The 20,653-nt window shown below is 28.9% G+C and overlaps 1 protein-coding gene across 8 annotated transcripts in view; it reads right to left on the reverse strand.

The window, feature by feature from the left end:
- LOC149880659 (uncharacterized) overlaps window positions 1-18,017 on the reverse strand; it is a 25,791-nt gene extending 7,774 nt beyond the window's left edge. For 4 of the 8 annotated variants that reach the window (XM_090068859.1, XM_090068862.1, XM_090068860.1 and 1 more), the window contains exons 1-8: window positions 17,787-18,017; window positions 13,544-14,022; window positions 10,752-11,054; window positions 9,550-9,700; window positions 6,300-6,778; window positions 4,673-4,975; window positions 2,822-2,972; window positions 1,183-1,668 (exon numbers count right to left, since the gene is read on the reverse strand). In XM_090068859.1, the coding sequence (XP_089924985.1) occupies window positions 1,183-1,668; window positions 2,822-2,972; window positions 4,673-4,975; window positions 6,300-6,778; window positions 9,550-9,700; window positions 10,752-11,054; window positions 13,544-14,022; window positions 17,787-17,820 (2,386 nt within the window). In that variant the 5' untranslated portion in view covers window positions 17,821-18,017. Of the gene's footprint in view, window positions 1-1,182; window positions 1,669-2,821; window positions 2,973-4,672; window positions 4,976-5,627; window positions 5,692-6,299; window positions 6,779-9,549; window positions 9,701-10,751; window positions 11,055-13,543; window positions 14,023-17,786 lie in introns of all 8 variants that reach the window. The other 4 variants (XR_016445652.1, XR_016445651.1, XR_016445654.1 and 1 more) reach the window with 3 other exon arrangements.
- Window positions 18,018-20,653: the final 2,636 nt, after the last annotated feature.

Consider the following 20,653-nt stretch of genomic DNA (forward strand, 5'->3'; position numbering starts at 1 on the left):
TGCTGTACAGCCAAATTAAAAAAGCATAAAATAGCAGCTTAAAAACCTAAACAAATTAAAACAGAATTATTTTCATTAATAACTATGAGAAATCATTGTCATTAACAATCACTGTTGACAATTATGATGAACAGGCTCTAGTCAACAGGTAAAGTACAACTTTTCAAAAAACATTTGAAAAATTTTAAAATTTACGGAAATGAAAAAAGTAAATGCGTTTTTTTTCCTAAAGCTCATACAAAGAAAAACTGCTTTGAAATTCTGCAAACATAAACTTTAGGAAAAATTAGCAAAATTTTTTTTCTTCCTTTGTAACTTTAGTAAACAATTTTTTACTTTACTATTTATGAATATGCTGATATGATTTTACATGTGAAAAATAAGCTAAGGTTAGGAGCTAAACGCAAAAAGACACCAATAGTTCATCAATAAATAGACAAGATGCTGCAGAAAAACCATATTCTATCAGCAACAAAACCATCCAACCTTTCTTCTAAAGCCTACCGACTATTCCAAATCAATTAAGAGAGAGTGGAATTAAAGTAAAAGCTCCATGCAAGATAACATTCCCTTTGAAAACTTATCGAGAGCAAAGATTTGAATTTATTAAGAAAATGTGTAAACATGCTGTTAGCATTAAAGAAAAAAGGTTTTTAGACTGAGTCAAAGAATAATCTTGTGAGCTAGTGAAGTAAAGTGAAGATAATGTTATAGTATGTCAATTAATGGATTGGAATAGATCAGAAAAGTCGGAGCCTACGGATGGAATTATGAACTCTGAGGTTTATGTCAACATTTTCAATAATGTTTTCTGGCTTCTCCTTGAAATTGGGAAAATATATAATTATTTAACAAGACAATTGCCCTAAGCATACATCAAAGAAAGTAAAAGAGTTATTCATCCAGAAGCTGAAGAACTTACTTCATGAAGCTTGGGCTCATATTTATCCAGGTACGACAAAAAAATTAATTAAATCAATGCAAAGTCCACTCACAAAATGCTCAATGCAAAAACAACCAAATACTAAGACAGCCACTACTTGTACTACTCTAATATCTTTTCAAATTACAGCAAGATTTCTTATATATGCCACCTTTCTAAGTACAGCTCCTTTCTATTTAATGCAAACCAATCATGATAAATGTTTAAAAAGTGAATTAGGAAAAAACGCTAAAGAATACCTTGGATTTTCAGAGAACTCCGTTTCATTTCCTCAGTACCAGTAGGATCTTCATCTCCAGGAAAGATCTCTTTAGCAGGAGAACAAAACTCTAATTCACTGGGATTTAAGCCCTCATTATTTAAATCATTACTGAACGTTAATTTTATAGATGCCTCATGCAATTTCAGATTTTCTGATTGCTTGTAATCCAAATTATTTGAGTTTATATCAGACTTTTTCTCCATTTCCAAACCTTCTGCATATGTAAAGGTGTCTTTGTTCATCTTAACATTAAGCAAAGTATCTTGAGGTATATTACCTGCTGTGCATGATTTCATTTCAATTTCCTGCAAACTCCTCAATTTTTCGGTTGAAACCTCATGATTTAGTAGATAATCTATATTTTTTAAACTTACTTCATTTTTAGATAAAATGATTGAAGAACTGATTTCGTTACTTGGAGTATAGTTCATGTCATAGCCAATGGTGCTCAAGTTTTCTTTTTCTAATAACAAAAACAAGAAAAACAGCTGAATTCAAAAGTTGTTGTGTTGAAAAAAAAAAAGCATAGAAAAACCATGTTTCAAAATGATTTAGATAATCACCATTTGGATAGTTTTTTTTGTATCTGAACTTTTCCACATTTCCTGTGGAAATGTGGAAAAGTTCAGATAATTTCCATGTGGAGCTGTTTATCTTAAAGTTTGTTGAGGTAAATTACCTGAAGTATATGACATCATTTAATTTTCCTGCATGTTTAAAATTTCACAATTTTGTTGGTAATCTATTTATTTTAAACTTATATTTAAACTTGCATATTTGCCAATTATTATCACAACAGTACAACCTCAATATTCTCACTAAAAAATGTTTTCAAATAACAGATTTATATTATACTTATGTTTATCAATTTTAGAATTGAATTTTCAAATTGAAAGTTTTCTATTTTTTATTTTGGTTTCAGTTAAACACATTTGCAAAATGCAGAAAATAAGAAAATGAACATACATTTATCTAAATCCTAAAAAACTTAATTCTGACCAAAACCAAAGTAAAATCAAAAGGAAAACCTACATTAAATATCCTTGATAAAAATATCATTCTGAAAAACAGTTTCTATTAATTACTTGGATGTATCACTAAATAGTAAACTGTCTTCAACTTAAAGGAAATCAATAAAGGATGTGATTGTTAAATTAGGAATGATAAAAAATTCAAAAATTTTGTTATTTCAAAACTTTGAAAACCACAATTAATAAGGTGCTTTGAAACAGTAGGCACACTGTTTGAAACTGTACGAAAAATATAAGGCACACTGTTTGAAACAGTAAGTCCCATACAAAACTCAACAGCAAAATACTATTTCATACTAAGACATTTCCAGGGGAATGGATCTGATAATAAAAGGCCAAAAAAATGCTTTCTGCAATTCTCAAAAAGATTTTTGCTGACTCTAAGACCTTCATAAACAACATTAGGAAAGGAAAAAAAAACAAGACGAAGTCAAACTTTTGTTTAAACAAACATCGTCAGAGCTTAATGTTTAAATTAATCAAAGTAAAACTGAAGCTTTTCATTTTCTTAATGTATTAAGTAAATGCAAACTATGGAGTAACTTTACAGCAAATAAGTTATTTAAGAAGAAAACTTGAACTTACTATTAGAAATTAACACAAACTCTTCATTTTCTTCTACTACACGCAAGGAATTCATATCTGTGGTAATGTAGCCTAAACCTTTAGGACAATCAAAAAGCTTACGACCATTATAAAAGTTTCCCTTTTTAATTGGTTTGCTTGGCTTTACATACTAAAAAAATTGCAAACGAAGCATTTACATTATAAAATTATAATATAAAAGGTTATATTTAACTATATTTTGAAAACTTGTTAAATATATTTATAAAATCTAAAAACTCAAGTAAAAGCTGAGAAATTTCAATAAAACTTGTTCAAAAGGTTTTGAGAACAACAAAAAATTTTTTAAAAATTTTGAAATAAAAATAACTAAAAATGACCTAAAAATAACTCATTAAAGTATCCTTGCAAACAAAGCTTTACAAAATAAGTTACTTATAAAAGGGAACTTTTGTAACCATGACACTAGTATGACAGTTAATAACTTTTGAAATGCTGAACAGATTTTGATGAAAGATTTTTATCAAAATATATCTGTATCACAGGAAAAATACAAAAAACATGCTATCACGGCTAGGGTTTCTGAATACTGATTAACATTAACAGTAAAACAGCTGTATTTTTTAAAGAAAAAATAAAAATAGCAAACAACTGTTTTTTAAATGACTGTTTTTACTGTTTTTTCAATTTTTTTTTTATTAAAATTAAAGTGACAAAAATTTAAAACTGGAACTTTTTTCATGCGTTTGTATAACAATTAAATTCTATTTCAATATTATATTGAGTTTTAACTGCTTAAAGTTTCATACAAACCTGAAAATATTCAAATTTTTTTTATTTGAACATTTTCAGATAAAAGTTTAACTATTTTTCGAAAATTAGCAATTGCTAAGACAAAAGTTTCTTTAACAACATGTTGATTAAAGAAATTTAAATGGTAATTTGATTCATTCATTCACTATCCAGAGATATGATAAGTTTTACAGGCATGTTGGCATCTCAACTTTTTGGTGTTCATGATGTTAATATTATTGAAGCAACTTCCAATAATTCTACAGAAGAAATTTTAACTCTAAAAGAAGAACTTAATGTGTTACTGAAGAAAAATGAATAACCAATAGTATCTTTTGGACAGGACAAATTCAGATGGCTAAAAGCTGAATTTACTCTTTTTAAGAATAAGGCCAATGTAAAGAAAACCTATAAATATTTTATGATGCATTATAAACAATTAAGCCCACATCTATGGATGTTGAAAGAGTACTCTCTGTGTGCGCCAACTTTTGTACAAAAATAAGATCACAACTTTCAGATAAGTCATTATCAGCTCTTGTATTTTTGAAATACTATTATAAAAAGTAAAGTTTATGTCAGGATATAAACTATTGGAAAATATTGTACTCTCACCTGCTTATACAAGGATGTTGGGTGAGGGTAATAGAGGGGGGGGGGTGAGGTGGTGGTGCAAATTTCAAAAACAGTAAAACAGCTGTTTTTAAAAACTACTGTTTTTCAGAAACCCTAATCACAACTGTAGATATTTCATCCACAATTAACATGAATAACATCCACACAAGTAAGAATATTACTACTAATAATCATAATACAAATAATAATAGTAATAATAATACAGATAATGATAAACAAAGAATAACAATACAAATAATGACAATAATAACAAAATTAATAATAACAATACAAATAATAATAATAATGCATAAAATACAAACAGTGATAATAATACAAATAATAATACAAGTAATAATGATAATAAGAACAACAGCAACAAAAAAAACAGCAACAACAACAACAACAATAATAATAGTAAAAATAATAATAATAATAACGAAAAATATAATAAAAAAAACATACTAACTGAACTCCAACAGCAACTGGATCAATATTACTTTCTCTAGTACCAATATAAACAATAAAACCCCTTAATGATTCTTGAGAACCTGGAAGAAAACAAAGAACTTTTGTGCCAACTTTCATTTCATTATAGCTACTAGTTTGAATGAACAGCCTCCTATTTTCTTCACTTGATATTTTACTATTTGAAGATGGAGTTATCTCATAATCTTGAATAAATTGAATATTATGCAGCGCAACATAGCTTCCGTATTTATCCTCACATTCAAAATGTGGCTTCCCATCACAATCACCAACTTTTCTCTAAAAAAAGTATAACAAAGTTTATATAACTTAAGAAAAAGATGGTGGCTTTAAAATCTAAAATAAGTATTCCAGGAAAGTAACTTCAGCAAAAGAACATTATATGCAAAGAAGATCAACCCTTTAACAGATTTTAAATTATCTATGTATAAGTACAAGGGTTTGTGTACAAATATCATGGCCATGCCAAACCATCGCTCTTCCTCAGTAGAAACAACAGGCGCTAAAACAATCCTTTGTTCTTTCATGAGGCTGTCAATACAACTGAATGTTCAGTAATTACCAACAAATTTTCCCACTCAAAATAAATTGAGTGCAAGAATTTTGAGTAAACAAAACAATAATAGCATGCCAATTTGGTTTGTACGGCTTATACATATATACTGACATATATACATCCATTCCCATTTTCAACATTATTTTTGAACATTTGTCAAACCAAATACAATCCTTTAAGATAATGGATTAGTCATAATGTGCATACACCAGTTAAAGTGCAAAAAGTTATTGTATAAGATAAAGAAAATGGAATGGCTTACAAACCATACAACGGAAATTTTGATCAATCAATTTAAGAAAGTTTGTAGCAAAAAAAAAGCTAATAAATTGTAATGCTAATCATAAAAAGTGATTTGGTTTTGCTAAATAGTACCTTATCAAGCCAGATGGAACACTATTGTAAGGTCTGATGAGTCCAATTCTTGAACTCATGAATTCTAAAAAAATGTAACAGAATATGGTGAAGACATTCAGACAGATTAAAACAGAACTGCATGAAGCCACTGCAACTCAGCAGAGGGTCACTTGTAATATAGGGTTGTTTTTTTGTCTTAAAGTGTCAGAAGTTTATTCCAAATGAATTCTAATAGGACTGTGGTGGTTACATCAGTATTTTGGATGAAAATCTAAATGGCAGTGTTGCTAAAATCAGTATAAGGACAAATGTCAACAAGATGACAACCTCAAGCATAGATCACATATAGCTTCTCAACACTTTGAGACAAACTCCATAGAGAAGTTAGCTTAGCCTCCACAACTGCCAGATCTAGACCCCATCAAGCATCTGTGTTCAATGCTGAATTTTAGGATCCAAGGATAAGCATTTGTAATTTTTAGTATTGATCACAGATAATCAATATTGAAAATTACAAATGCTTATCCTAGAATTGGATTGAACCCTGCAAAAAATGACATTTTTATCTTTTTGAGTTAACTTTGAAGGCCTACCAGACCTTGGAGAATCTTTGACAGTCTCAGTTACCATAAGCGTATTTTTATAAATATAAACTGTATATACAAAGAAAAAAAAGAGAAACATTCTCACCTCAAGCTCTACACCAAAGCATATACCATTTCCCCCACTAATTGGACCTTTATACCTTATTCTTGCTTCAAAAATACCACTGTTAGTTTTGACCTGGACCAAATCACCAGGTTGTGCTAACATTCCTTGCCTTAATTTGCCTGGTTCATTCAGAACTTCAACACGATTAGCTCCATTGGGAACAGCTTCCATTAAAGAGTAATATTCTTCTCCAAGATAAAAAACTTGAGAAATATGTACTGTAACTGTGTTTTGAGGATTATCAATAGAATGCAAAAACAGCTTTTCTTTATCACAAGGTTGCTGATCACCTAAACTTTCTTCCAAAAATATTCCTTTTGAAGCTTCCCATATTTGAGAATTATTTGAAAAAAGCTTAAAATTTTTTGACTTTACTTTCCCTTTAACATCTTCTTTAAGGAGATAAATTTTCTTCCCCATGCATTCAGAATCCAGTGACATATTCTGATGTGACAAAGCTACAATTATCAATAATAAACGTAGTCAATTTTAACAAGAACATTTTTACAATTCTTGCATTATGTAATTTAAATATTAATAGTAATAAAAGTTTGTTGCTTTCTTGCAGAGAATGCAACATTGAAATTGTAAATCTTTTTTTTTTCCCATAAAAACTCTATTCCACAAAAGTTTTTGCATTCAATTTAAACTTTACAAAGATACCTTAAATACGCTCATAAAAAAAAACGACTCAAGCACAATAAACAATAATAATTTGCTAGATTTTAAGAAAACTGTCAATTTCCACTTAATGTAATTGCTTCCTGCTCATTGTAATTACACTCCTCGTTGATTCTTGGGGATAATAATCAAGAGCAATGACATTTAGAGTACTTATGGAGCATCTAACGTTCTCAATTGATCCTACACAGCAGTACTATGGTTTCCTGGACCTAGTCACCAGTCTTCAGAAGATCTGTGTCCTTGCTTGTGGGAGTGGTTTCCTCCATTGGTTCGTTCATTAACAATTCTTTCTGTCCAATTCTTCGACTCCTTTGGTTATGCAATTTACTCATTGGACTCACTCGGATTGGCTGATACACATAAATGATATAACATTTTTACATTTTAGCTTGAAATCAAAAAAGAATATGTGAAGAGTCATTTTTCTCTAACAAGAGTTGAAAATGATGAGATGTTAAATAACATAGATGAAAAGAATTTAGCGAAAACTCTTTACCCTTTTCAATATGTAAACAAAATGCCTATAGGTTTCAAGAAATATATTTTTCTTTTCTAATACAATCATTTGTTACCTGTATATCTTTTTAAAAAGAAAATTTTTAGAAAAGATAATTTACAGATATTGTGTGTTTGCTGTTAGAGATTTACAATAGTTGACAAAGCCTTTACCACACTTGCATTAAAAAATTATGGTAAAATGAGCAAAAACAACAATTATCAGTTTATCCAGGAAATTATGATAATTTTGATACAAATTTGTAAAAGCTGTAATTAGGGGTAAAAAAGGGTAAAGTCTCAATGCTATAATCAAGAAATGTAAAAGATATGCTCAAAGGATACAACAAAGTTTATTGGATAAGCAGAACATCAAAAAACCATGTGTAACAGCATTTATTGAACCAGTCAGGTTCACCCAGCCTGTGGTTACAAGATGAAATCCCATCTTCATGATGCTTAGGTCAACCCTCAGACAAAAGGTTGGTTTACTGGTTTCTCTTAAAATACTAGACAATACATACCTTCAAAGTTTGATCCCAGATCAATTGGAGTTCTATAGTATTTACAACATTTTACCATTTCTGGCTGAATGTAAATGATGTAATAACTCCTGGTCTTCAGAAAAACAGTTGACCATTAAGTTCAAAAAGACACATAAAAGCTCCACTTTCATTGCAAAAGAACCGCAAAAGGACATTGAATGAGCAGGTATTGGAGTCAGATACTGTAATATGGGCTCACTTTTGCACCTATATTAAAGAGGATGTACACTCAAAAAAATAGCAAGCAGCAAGGAAGCGAGGAAAGCTGCCATCAAGGAAGTGAATGACAATCACCCAACCACAATCCAGTTCTACAAGTAATTGGATGATGGGGATTGTTTGCTGGATACATTAGACCTCCATGAAACTAAGGATCCAGTGCACCTTGATTTTTTTAAAGATAAGAGGCAGATTTCAGTACACTGCTTAGGGATTTAACAGTAAAGTCATTCAAAGTTCAAGCTACCCTCAGTGTTAAAATGTAAAAAAGACCAGACAATGGCCATACCAGAGAGGGATGTGGATGATTTGGAATGGTGAAGGCAAAATGAAAATCAAGTACTCTTGCTAGCTGGTATGATTAGAAGTTACTTGGCTATACCTTGACAATACCTGCTTCATTAAAAAGAAACTTTTCAGTAGGGGGTTGGATATTACAGATTTTAAACCAGAAAACACTAGCATGTCAGAACAACACAAGGGTTCCTTTTAATGTTAAAAATTGAAAGAACTTCATATCACAGTACCATTAACACCGATAAAGACCAGCAAAGATAATCTAAAACCAACACTTAAACACTTAGTAAAACTAAAAGCAAAATAAAACAGGGCACTGAAAAGGCTTCTCAAGAGTCAAGGAACTACATATTAATAAAAAAGCAACAAAGAGATTCAAAGTAAAGACCAAACTCAAACTCTCTCTTTGTTGATTCCAAACCCACTCGAAACACTTCTTCATGTCCTTTATTTTTGCTTTCTTGTACTACAACTTTGTACTTTTTAATCTTCTTTTAATCTTTTTTTAATCTTCTTTTAATCTTCTTTTAATCTTCTTTTAATCTTTTTTTAATCTTCTTTTAATCTTTTACTTTGTACTTTTTAATACTCAAAACTTTTAAGACCACAATTAATTAACATCAAAAAATAAGACTACGAATGATCAGATGCACTGCTTGAAACAGCAAGTCCCCTAAAAAAACTTGACAGCAAATTACTGCTTCATAATTTTCCACAGGAATGGATTTGATAAGAAATGCCAAAAGGATGCTTACTGCAATCTTCAAGAGAATATTTGGTGACTCTGAGTCCTTCATAAACAACATTAGGAAAGGAAAAAAAAACAAGACGAAGTCAAACTTTTGTTTAAACAAACATCTTCAGAGCTTAATGTTTAAAATAATCAAAGTAAAACTGAAGCTTTTCATTTCCTTAATGTATTAAGTAAATGCAAACTATGGAGTAACTTTACAGCAAATAAGTTATTTAAGAAGAAAACTTGAACTTACTATTAGAAATTAACACAAATTCTTCATTTTTTTCTACTACACGCAAGGAATTCATATCTGTGGTAATGTAGCCTAAACCTTTAGGACAATCAAAAAGCTTACAACCATTATAAAAATTTCCCTTTTTAATCGGTTTGCTTGGCTTTACATACTAAAAAAAATTGAAAAAAAGTATTTACATTATAAAATTATAATATAAAAGGCTATATTTAACTATATTTTGAAAACTTGTTAAATATATTTATAAAACCTAAAAACTCAAGATAGAAGCTATGAACAGAAATAAATAGAACTTGCTCAAAAGGTTTTGAAATAAAACAACCTAAAAATAACTCATTAAAGTATCCTTGCTAACAAAGTCTTATATTTTTCAAAATAAGTTATTTATAAAAGAGATCTTTTGTAACCATGACACTAATATGACAGTAAACAACTTTTGAAATGCTGCACACAGAATTGGATGAAAGTTATCAAAATATATCTGTATCACAGGAAAAATGTGCAAAACAGGCCATTGTGGCTTTTGCTATTCTGCTTCTCCTCAGACCCTTCTGATAGAATGTCTGGAATTCTTTTAGCTACAGATAATGAGATGAATAAATACATTAAAATGTGAACTGCGCAACTTAGATAACTTGGTGGAAGGACAAAAAAAATGTTCTTAATAATTAAAAATCAATTTAGAGAAAATGAAATATTAGCTTAATTAAAGTTTTAAAGTAAATTTAACTGATGACAAAAAAAAAAAGCAAACAGAAAAAAACAAATAAATTAAGAAATATTCAAAAAAAAAAAAAGGTATTTTCACAACTCTTAACCCATCAATACAATTACCAACTTTCTTTAACATACTTTAAATGCACAATAAACATAATAATAACAATAATAGTAATAATAATGATAATAATAATAATAATAATAATAATAATAATAATAATAATAATAATAATAATAATAATAATAATAATAACAATAATAATAATAATAATAATAATAATAATAATAATAATAATAATAATAATAATAATAATAATAATAATAATAATAATAATAATAATAATAATAATAATAATAATAATAGCAATAACAATAACAATAATAATAATAATAATAATAATAATAATAATAATAATAATAATAATAATAATAATAATAATAATAATAATAATAATAATAATAATAATAATAATAAAAAAACATACTAACTGAACTCCAACAGCAACTGGATCAATATTACTTTCTCTAGTACCAATGTAAACAATAAAACCCCTTAATGATTTTTGAGAACCTGGAAGAAAACAAAGTACTTTTGTGCCAACTTTCATTCCATTACAGCTACTTGTTGGAATGAACAGCGTCCTATTTTCTTCACTTGATATTTTATCATTTGAAGACGGAGTTTTCTCATATCCTTTAATAAATTGAATGTCATGCAGTGCAATATAGCTTCCATATTGATCCTCACATTCAAAATGTGGCTTCCCATCACAATCACCAACTTTTACCTAAAAAAGTTTAACAAAGTTTATATAACTTAAGAAAAAGATGGTGGCTTTAAAATCTAATATAAATATTCCAGGAAAGTAACTTCAGCAAAAGATTATTATATGCAAAGAAGATCAATCCTTTAACAGATTTTAAAATGATCTATGTATAAGCATATTTTTGACTTGACCTGAAATACTATTCAAAGTTGCGTTATAATAAAAAAGTTACAGTACTGTAAATACAGCAAAAACATCCTACAAATTCAACTTTTAGAAAATAAAAATATAGTTGAAATCACCAAATTTTAGATTATAAATGGAAAGAAGAGCAATTAAAGAAAGTCAAAATAGTTCTTTTCTTTGTTTCTATCAACAAAAAAAAACCTCTAAGTTTTTAAACTCTAAGCAAATAGAGCACTTTTAAATTGTATATTTGGTTTGAGAGTTTAAATTAAGTACTTTTCTGACATAAGAAAATCAGATGATTCTGCTAATAAAAGTTGAATCCTGCTGACGTTTTTCTTGAGAAGCGCCTATCATATTTAAGTCTTAAACAGGACAGATAAAGCTGAACAATCGAGGAAAAGTCTTTTAGCTGTGTTTCTATCATCACTAAAAACTGCACAATCAAATATCAAATATTTCTATTTCCTGTTTTATTTTGAATTACACAAAGATGTTTCAACATGGCATAGACCGAATTCTGCAAAGATTCTCTAAAAATCATATTCCATAGGTACTGCATTTCATTACAGTTTTTGTATTATGCTATTTTGTATTATGTTGCGGAGGCCAAGTCAACTTCTTTATGGCATTTGTCTCAAAGTACTGAGAAGCTACATGTGATCTATGCTTGGGGTCGTTATCTTGTTGAAAGATATATGACCCTAAATCAATTTTAGGAACTCTGGATCTTCATTTAAAATATTGGTATAACCAGCAACAGTCCTTTTAGAAACCATATGTAATAAACTTCTGACACTTAAAAACAAAAAACAACCCCATATCACAAGTGAGCTTCTGCTGTACTTTACAATAGTTTTTAAGCAGTTCTGTTTTAACATGTCTGAAGGTGGGCACCATATTCTGTTACATTTTTTAGAATTCATGAGTTCAAGCTTGGACTCATCAGACTAATGAGCAGTGTCACAAATAAAATCTGGCTTTTTAAGATGTAGTTTTGAAAAACCAAGTCATTTTTTATGATTGGCATTGCAAATCATTAGCCGTTTTTTTTTTTTTTTTGCTGTAAAATTTTTCCAATTGATCATAGTTTCTGCTGTATGGTTGATTCATAATCATCCAAAGCAAACTTCTCCTTTAGTGTCAATGCTGATTCTTTGTTTGGGAAGTGACTTTATGCTTAATCAAATGAGTTTCATGGTCATTTGTAACTGACTTTCATTCTCCACCATAAAATGTGTTGCATATGCTTGTACTCTAATACTTCTCATAGCTTTTTCTGACTCTTCTGATTGAAATAGAGTAGTTTTTTCTAATCTCTTTGTAAGTCATTCCATCTTCTCTATCTGGTACAGTCACTTTTTGTACATTAATTGTTGTATGCATAATATGGCTACTCCTTTGGCTCAAAGGATTACATCTGGTTTGAAAAATGTTCAATAATAATGACTATTGAATTCCTTTTTCTTTGACTTCTGCAGAGATAGAAAACAATGTGGTTGCATATAGAAAAGAATGTTTAATTGTTAAATTTATCAATCCATTATCACTCAATTCAACCATATCAAGTATATTATATATCAATAAGATACTTTTCGCATTGTTTGTATAACCTTTTTTAATGTCAATCTTGCCAAAATGACACTTATACAAGTTTCATATTGAAAACATACCTAATTACTAACAAGAGAAAATATTTCAATATGTTAAGTAATTGTTGATGTTTTAAGGAAGCAAATACAGCTGTAACTAAGTGAAAATTAATAAAACTGAAATGAATAGCAGGAAAAGAATAAACAGATAATAGAACAGGAAACAGTAAAATTTAAGAGTATTATTATAATAAAATACATGAATGTTTAAAGAGGGTTTTTCCAACATAATATGTTGTGTCTCCTAAACTTTCAGTTCATTCAGTGATTAATGGAATAGTCAGAAAACTCAACATGGAAAAAAAACACCTTATTACAAAAAGCAGATCCTTTATTCTAGATCCTTTATTCTAGATATAAAAAGATCTTGCAGGATTTTAATCAAAACAGATATGGTTTAGTATGTCTGACTATCTCCAAAATATTAGAAGCTTTTCCAAAAAAAATCTTCTGATAAGGAGGTTTGTGAATATTTTAGCTATTTTTGTTACAACAATATGGCATAAAAGCTAGCTGCATTTCCTTTCAGGAATTGTGCATTTACATGCCACAGTACAAATTTACATGCAACAGTTCAAATCATTCAATGTAGGGATGCAGTAAAAAAACAGAAAATATATTTTTATAAATATAAACTGTATATACAAAGAAAAAAAAGAGAAACATTCTCACCTCAAGCTCTATACCAAAGAATATACCATTTCCCCCACTAATTGGACCTTTATACCTTATTCTTGCTTCAAAAATACCACTGTTAGTTTTGACCTGGACCAAATCACCAGGTTGTGCTAACATTCCTTGCCTTAATTTGCCTGGTTCATTCAGAACTTCAACACGATTAGCTCCATTGGGAACAGCTTCCATTAAAGAGTAATATTCTTCTCCAAGATAAAAAACTTGAGAAATATGTACTGTAACTGTGTTTTGAGGATTATCAATAGAACGCAAAAACAGTTTTTCTTTATCACAGGGTTGCTGATCACCTAAACTTTCTTCCAAAAATATTCCTTTTGAAGCTTCCCATATTTGAGAATTATTTGAAAAAAGCTTAAAATTTTTTGACTTTACTTTCCCTTTAACATCTTCTTTAAGGAGATAAATTTTCTTCCCCATGCATTCAGAATCCAGTGACATATTCTGATGTAATAAAGCTAAAATTATCAATAATAAACGTAGTCAATTTTAACAAAAACATTTTTACAATTCTTGCATTATGTAATTTAAGTATTAATAGTAATGAAAATAGCAACTAATATACTTTTAATTATCACTGATTCTAAATTTAAAAAGTTTAAATTTAAAATAGTTTTCTATTTTATAAGCAAGAAGATGTAGAAATTAAAAACTTTTTATTTCTTGTTAAGAAATGTTGGTAATAGACAAAGTAGTGCATTTAACATTCTCTACTTATATGAATAGTTAAGTATTACCTTTGCCCTTTAAATTTTGAAAAGATATTTCCAGCATTTTTCCTAAGGCTTATATCTTTCAAGCTTTTTAAAAAAATAGCACCTTAACTAATGCATTTTAACTTATGGTATTTTAGAGTGAACAATATCAATATCGATATATTTCATGTTAAGGATGTTACAAAAAAAAAACACTTTAAAACAAAATCAAATGTATGAGATTTAGTTGGTTTAGAAGAAAAAAAGAAAAACAGAAAATACGCATGTATTCATAAAAAGTTCATTGGTTTATTGAAACTCCTACTTTAGCTTAATTGTATTGTTACTACAGTTTTGTGATGTCTGCTTTCTGGATTTTCGTATGAGGGTAAATTTTTGCAGCTACAGGTCAGGAAAGTTGCAGGTTAGGGAAACAATAAACTTCTAGACAACTTAAAATAGATTTAATTATACAATAACTAGACTTATTTATTGTTAATGAGACAGCTTTTAATCAATTTTATGTTGTTGTTGTTGTTGTTTTATTTTTTTATTTTACTTCTTGGAGTACTGTATATAACTTTAAAATTGTACTTCATAATACAAGACAAATATTTCCCATAAACAAGTTAATATTTTAAGTTTAAAATTATACTAGTCCACACCGAATTACTTGCGATAACTTGGATCAAACGAGGACCTTTAGAAACAAAAAAAAAATATTTTAAAAAAACATTGGGACTTTCCGTGAAACCTCAGACTTGTCAATTGGACAAGATGAGGGATTAGACAGTGTTGCAATAGCTTATTGTTATATTTTATTGAGGTTAATTGTTGTACTTATCTCATTAGTACAACAATTAAATGCAACAATAACAAGGTATTTTATATTACGCCCTAAAGAATAATAAAAATGTATCTAATTTGGAGAGCTACCTATAAGCAGAGTCGAAGAGAAAAAAATATATATAACCAGAGTTGTTACGGGATAATATGTCTGGTAGAACTGTCAACATATTTTCAGACATTTTCCGCCGACATAATATGTCAGAAATATTTTTTTGTCCACTTAATTTGACAAAAATTTATGTCTGAGACATTTTCTGCTGACAAAAATTATGTCAGAAATATTTTTCTGTCCACCTACTTTGACATAACTTTATGTCTGAGACATTTTCTGCCGACATAAAATATGTCAGAAATATTTTTATAGCAAGTCAAAGGCTAAGACACGATCACTTTAAATTAAAGTTTTTTAAAATGTAAAGCATTTATTGCTGCTTAAGTTCTGGATCCAAGATTTTGCTTAATATCGGGTTATCAACTGTTTAATACAGAAATGTTGAATAGAGGAATTATACAGCTAATCAAAATCCATCAAAAACTTTGTACTCAACGAGAACAATCAAGTTCTTCATCAACAAAAGAATCCATACAATCAAATGCGTCATATTCTTCAAATACTTCTGAAGAGATAATTCCAATAAACTCACAAAGTTTAGAAAGGAAAGAGTAGGAGTAAAGTTGTGGTATAAAGTTAAGATAAGGAGTGATTTAAGGTGAGGATGAAGTGTGATATAAGATGAGGATAACGTGTGATTAAGGTCAGGATAACGTGTGATTAAGGTGAGTCATATACTAAAGTCCAGAAAAAAACTATTATTTTCAATTATCTATCATATGTTTTGCTATAAGTTTTAAATAATGAAATTTTTAGAGGTGATGGGATAAATAATTGAACTAAATTATTCAAAAAAAAAAAAAAAAGAAATTAGAAACTTTGTTGAATCGAATCAGAGGGATGCTTGACAAAGTAAAGCCTGAAAATATGGTACAGAATATTGATTGAAACAAAGTAAAGTTATCAAATTAATGGGATATTGGAGTTGTTTTTTTTTAAATAACTTGGTTCGAGGGCTAAATTTTGTTCTAGGAACAAAACCTGAAAAGTAGAGTTTAAGAAATAAATATTATTTATAAAAAAAATTTAAAAACCTATTTGTTCATCTTATACTAACAACCAATTCATATGTATGTTCAGAGTATCAATCATAGAGGACAAACACTTTATTCTGGGCATTTCGCACATTGTTGCTTCCCCGAAAATGCTCAAACTGAGAAAATGATATTTTATTTTTAGAAACTTCCAAAAACATCCTTCTCATGAAAAGATTAGTTCCTCTTGAATAGTTTTACCAGAATTTAGTTCCTCTTGAAAAAAAAACTTGTTTGCATTATCAAGTAATAAAAAAAGCAAATTTTGTTTTAGCATATTTTCAGTGATAACAAAACTTTGCTTTTTTAACCCTTTCGAGACTCTCGGTTCATATATGTACCACTAAATTACATAGCTGATCTAGACGAGTTTTGTTAGTAAAATTCGCTTGAAATCCATATATTTTTATTTGTTGATGACGCTTTAGGAACGTGCAACAAAAATAGAAAATATTTACCTAAAATCAACAAAAAGCTGAAAAGAGGGGAGTATGTGTTTTAGTGCAGTAACGATGAACTGCTATTTGTAAAATATCAAGAAACAAAAGAAGTCCTTATGTTGAATAATTGTCATAAAGCTGATGTTAAAGAAGTGACGAAAATATTGAAAGACGGCTTCAAACGTAGTGTTTATTGAGCAAAATTTACTCTATTATATTATAATAAAGAATTCAGCTTTTTTCAAGAACAATATTTGTATGGTGCTGATGATACACATTTGAACCACTACAGAAGACTGCTGGTACATATATGTACTACCACCCCCTCCAACCCCTTGATGTTTTATTTGCACTTTTCCAATAGATTATGTACTATTGACTGACAAAATTACAAAAACACAAAAAAACATATTCGTACTTTTAAAAAAAAAAAAACCGTCTCGGAAGGGTTTATACAAGTTTATAAAGCACCTGTTTGAAGAAGTGTTTAAGAAGAATGTGCTTCCCAGACTTCAACCGAACCTTGCTAAATACTTTTTATAACGGATAACTTCTAAACTGGCATATGTTTGTATATTTTATTTTTTAGAAGTTAATATAAGCATAATTAAAAAAAAAAATCAAAACAAAAAAAACCAAAAAAAAAAAAAAAAATTTCCTTTAAAGATATTAATTGTATTTTAAGCTAAACCGTTTAACCTCGCCCCAAATTACTCTTAAGATTTTGAAAAAAGCATAATTTAAGAAATTTTTCCTTTAAATAAAATAAATTTTTTTGATTTTGTGTTTAAACTCATGTTTATGTGAGGCGGGTGTTTTTGTGTATATATATATTTTTATCGTTTAATTATTGTGAGTCGGGGTTTCTTTACGGGGAATGGGGTTTAATGGTTTGTATTTACGGAGGATAGGGGTATGGATGTTGGGATGCCTCTTTTGGTTCTGTGTAATGGTAGCACTCTGACTTGTGCTATAATGCGTACTTACTTTTCTTGGCGCGTGATATATTTCTTTATGATTAACAAACCTTTTCCGTTATTAACAAATAATATATTCTCCACTTTAAACTATGTAAAAAAAACTGTTTCTTACTAATTCTTCTGTTCCTTCTTTTATCGTTTATCATGTAACCAACTATAAATTTCCCTATCCTAAATGCCCTCCCGTATATCCCTTATGTCTATAATTTGTCTTCCCTTACTTAAACAATTTTCGTAACTTTCTCAAAGCCTTCTCGTAACCTATCTCTTAGATTCTTTCTCCTCTTCTCTCCACTTCTTCCCTTTCGCTGCTCCTCCAACTCCCTCTTTCTTCAACCCCCCTACTCTTTTCGGGTTTCTCGTTTTTATATTTGTTGCTTTGTTTTTGGGCGTTGGCGTCTTTTCATTTTCGTTAGATAGCGTGTAAAATATTAATGGTTGATTTCGGGTGTTTTGATTGTTGTGAATAGCATCTTGGTTAGTTAGGTTTAGCTTCCTCACATTTATTAAACATATATTTGAAGAAAGAATAAACAATGGAGATTTTTTTGCCTCAAGTGTTTTGGAACCCTGCATTTTAGAAACCTGTGTTCTGTAGTTTTACATTTTGAAATCCCTGATTTTGAAACCAGCATTTTTATTTCCTGTTTTATCTTTAATTTCTAAATGTCTCAATTCCCACTGCATGCCATAATAGTCGGTGTATGTTTAGTATTTTTTAAAATAACCTTAAGTTTAATTGTAACATGACAGTTATCGATATACTGCTGCTGAATCTAAATTATTTGTGTTTAAAGATTTTTTATCTTTTTGTTTTATTGTAGATTTGGTGATACTTTATCAATTATCATATTTCTAGAAAAACGGCTCCTCAATAAATGTTCAATCCTGTACCCCAGAATGATTTTAAGTTCCTGCCATCAACTCCATTGATGCCAATTAGAGCTAATTAATTGAATTAAATTCAGGTTAACAAGAATCAGTTAAAATATTTTCAACTTGGATTAACTTGGATTAAAATTGAGTTTTAAAAGAGTAGGCCTCACATTCTTTGACCAGAATTGATTAAACAAAGGCCTGCATGAGCTCCACATTCTGCCACAAGCAGTCGTATATTATGTAAGAGATTCTTTTTCTTTTCATTTCTAAAGTGCTAAAAAAGTTTTCAAATAAATTGGCTCGATTTCCTCCATTTATTTTTTTAAATAATAATTAAGATTTTTGTTAAAAACTGGTCGTATATTTGTGTTATAAAATTCGAATTCACAAGAATGAAACAAGTGTTTTATAAAAATCACTTTTCATAAGAATAACATACTTTATATCTCTTTTTTTCAATCTGATTAGGGTTTGATTAAACTCCAAAGAATTTTGTATTCACAATTAACCAAAGCGTTTTTTTAAATATAAGTTTTTTAGTAAAACCAAGCTGGCAAAGATTTCAAAGCAAACTCAAAAATGATGTTGTTTTACTCGTGGTGCTTTTTTTTTTTTTTTTTTTTCAGTTTTACATTTAATTAGTCGTAATATAATAAAGTCTGTGATATATGCTCTCGTAATACAACAAAATCCATGACATATGTTCTCGTAATACATCAAAATCCGAAATATATTATTTCGTGATGCAATTAAATCCGTGATATATAGACTAATTTAAATAAAAACTTGGTATCTGATAGAAGATCTAATGATCTTGTCGCCAGAACCATAAAAAGTTATAATAGAATATAACTTAAGCCATTAATAGATATAGACAAATAAAAATGACAAAAAACAAAAAACAAAAGAGCGTGTTTATACAAATTTCTTAATTTTAAAAGTATTTCAACAAAATGTCATTAAAGAGAATGAATTTTTTTAACTTCTTTTTAAAGACTGGGAAGGTAATTGATAAATCAAAATTAGGTAAAACAATTTTGTTCCAGAGATTGGGTGCACGATAAGCTATACAGAACTGATTGAATTTTGTTCGACAAAAGGGTTCAAAGAGTGAGTTATCATTTCGTAGTGTATACTTATTTTTTGTTTTTAAGGTAATAAAATCTTTAAAAACGTGTAAGGACGGATTGATTTTACATTGAAACATAAAGCATAATATTTTATATACATTCACTTCATAAATGTTAAGTACTTTTATATTTTTGAATAAAAACTTTGAATGCGTAAGTCGATTTTCAAAACAAACTAAGCGTATTGCGTGTTTCTGACGACGGTAAAGAGTACGCAACTTACTTTTGCTTGTACTTCCCCAAGCAATATTTGCATAGTTAATATAACTATGTATAAATGAGTAATAGAGTTGGGTTAAAATGGTTTTGTTTAAATAATTTCTTTACTTATATAGGACTCCTATATTTTTAGAAACCTTTGAACAAATGTAGTCAATATGTGGTTTCCACGTAACATTCTCATCAAGATAAATCCCAAGAAAACTAGTAAAAGTTTCCTTTTTTATTTCTAGTTCATCAATAAGAATTTTTGGCATCGCTGTTGGTAAAAAACGTTTTTTAGATATAGGGTGAAATAGAATGTATTTTGTTTTATCAAGGTTTAAGGTCAATTTGTTACATTTAAACCACTCAGATACCCATTTAAGTTCTTTGTTCATATCAGAAAACAGCTCATTAATATTACTGTTTGATAAGAACAAATTTGTATCATCAGCAAACATAATACTCCGAAGATTAGCTGCTTTGCTAAAATCATTAATATAAATTAAAAACATAAGAGGACCAAGAATAGAGCCTTGTGGAACACCGCAGGTTATTTCAATATAGTCACTTTGAAGGCCATCATTATAGGTAAGAAATTGCTTTCTATTTGAAAAGCAACTATGAAACCATTTTAGCATGTTGTTTTTGATTCCATAGTATTCGAGCTTTTTAAGCAATATTTTATGGTCAACGGTATCGAAAGCCTTCGAAAGATCAATAAAGACTCCTAGGGTATATTGTTTTTTTTCGAAAGATTCTGAGATTT

This window comes from Hydra viridissima, unplaced genomic scaffold (assembly GCF_058129835.1).
Source record: "Hydra viridissima isolate aposymbiotic clone 2 unplaced genomic scaffold, HvirCarnegie_v1 scaffold_12, whole genome shotgun sequence".
NCBI lineage: Eukaryota > Metazoa > Cnidaria > Hydrozoa > Anthoathecata > Hydridae > Hydra > Hydra viridissima.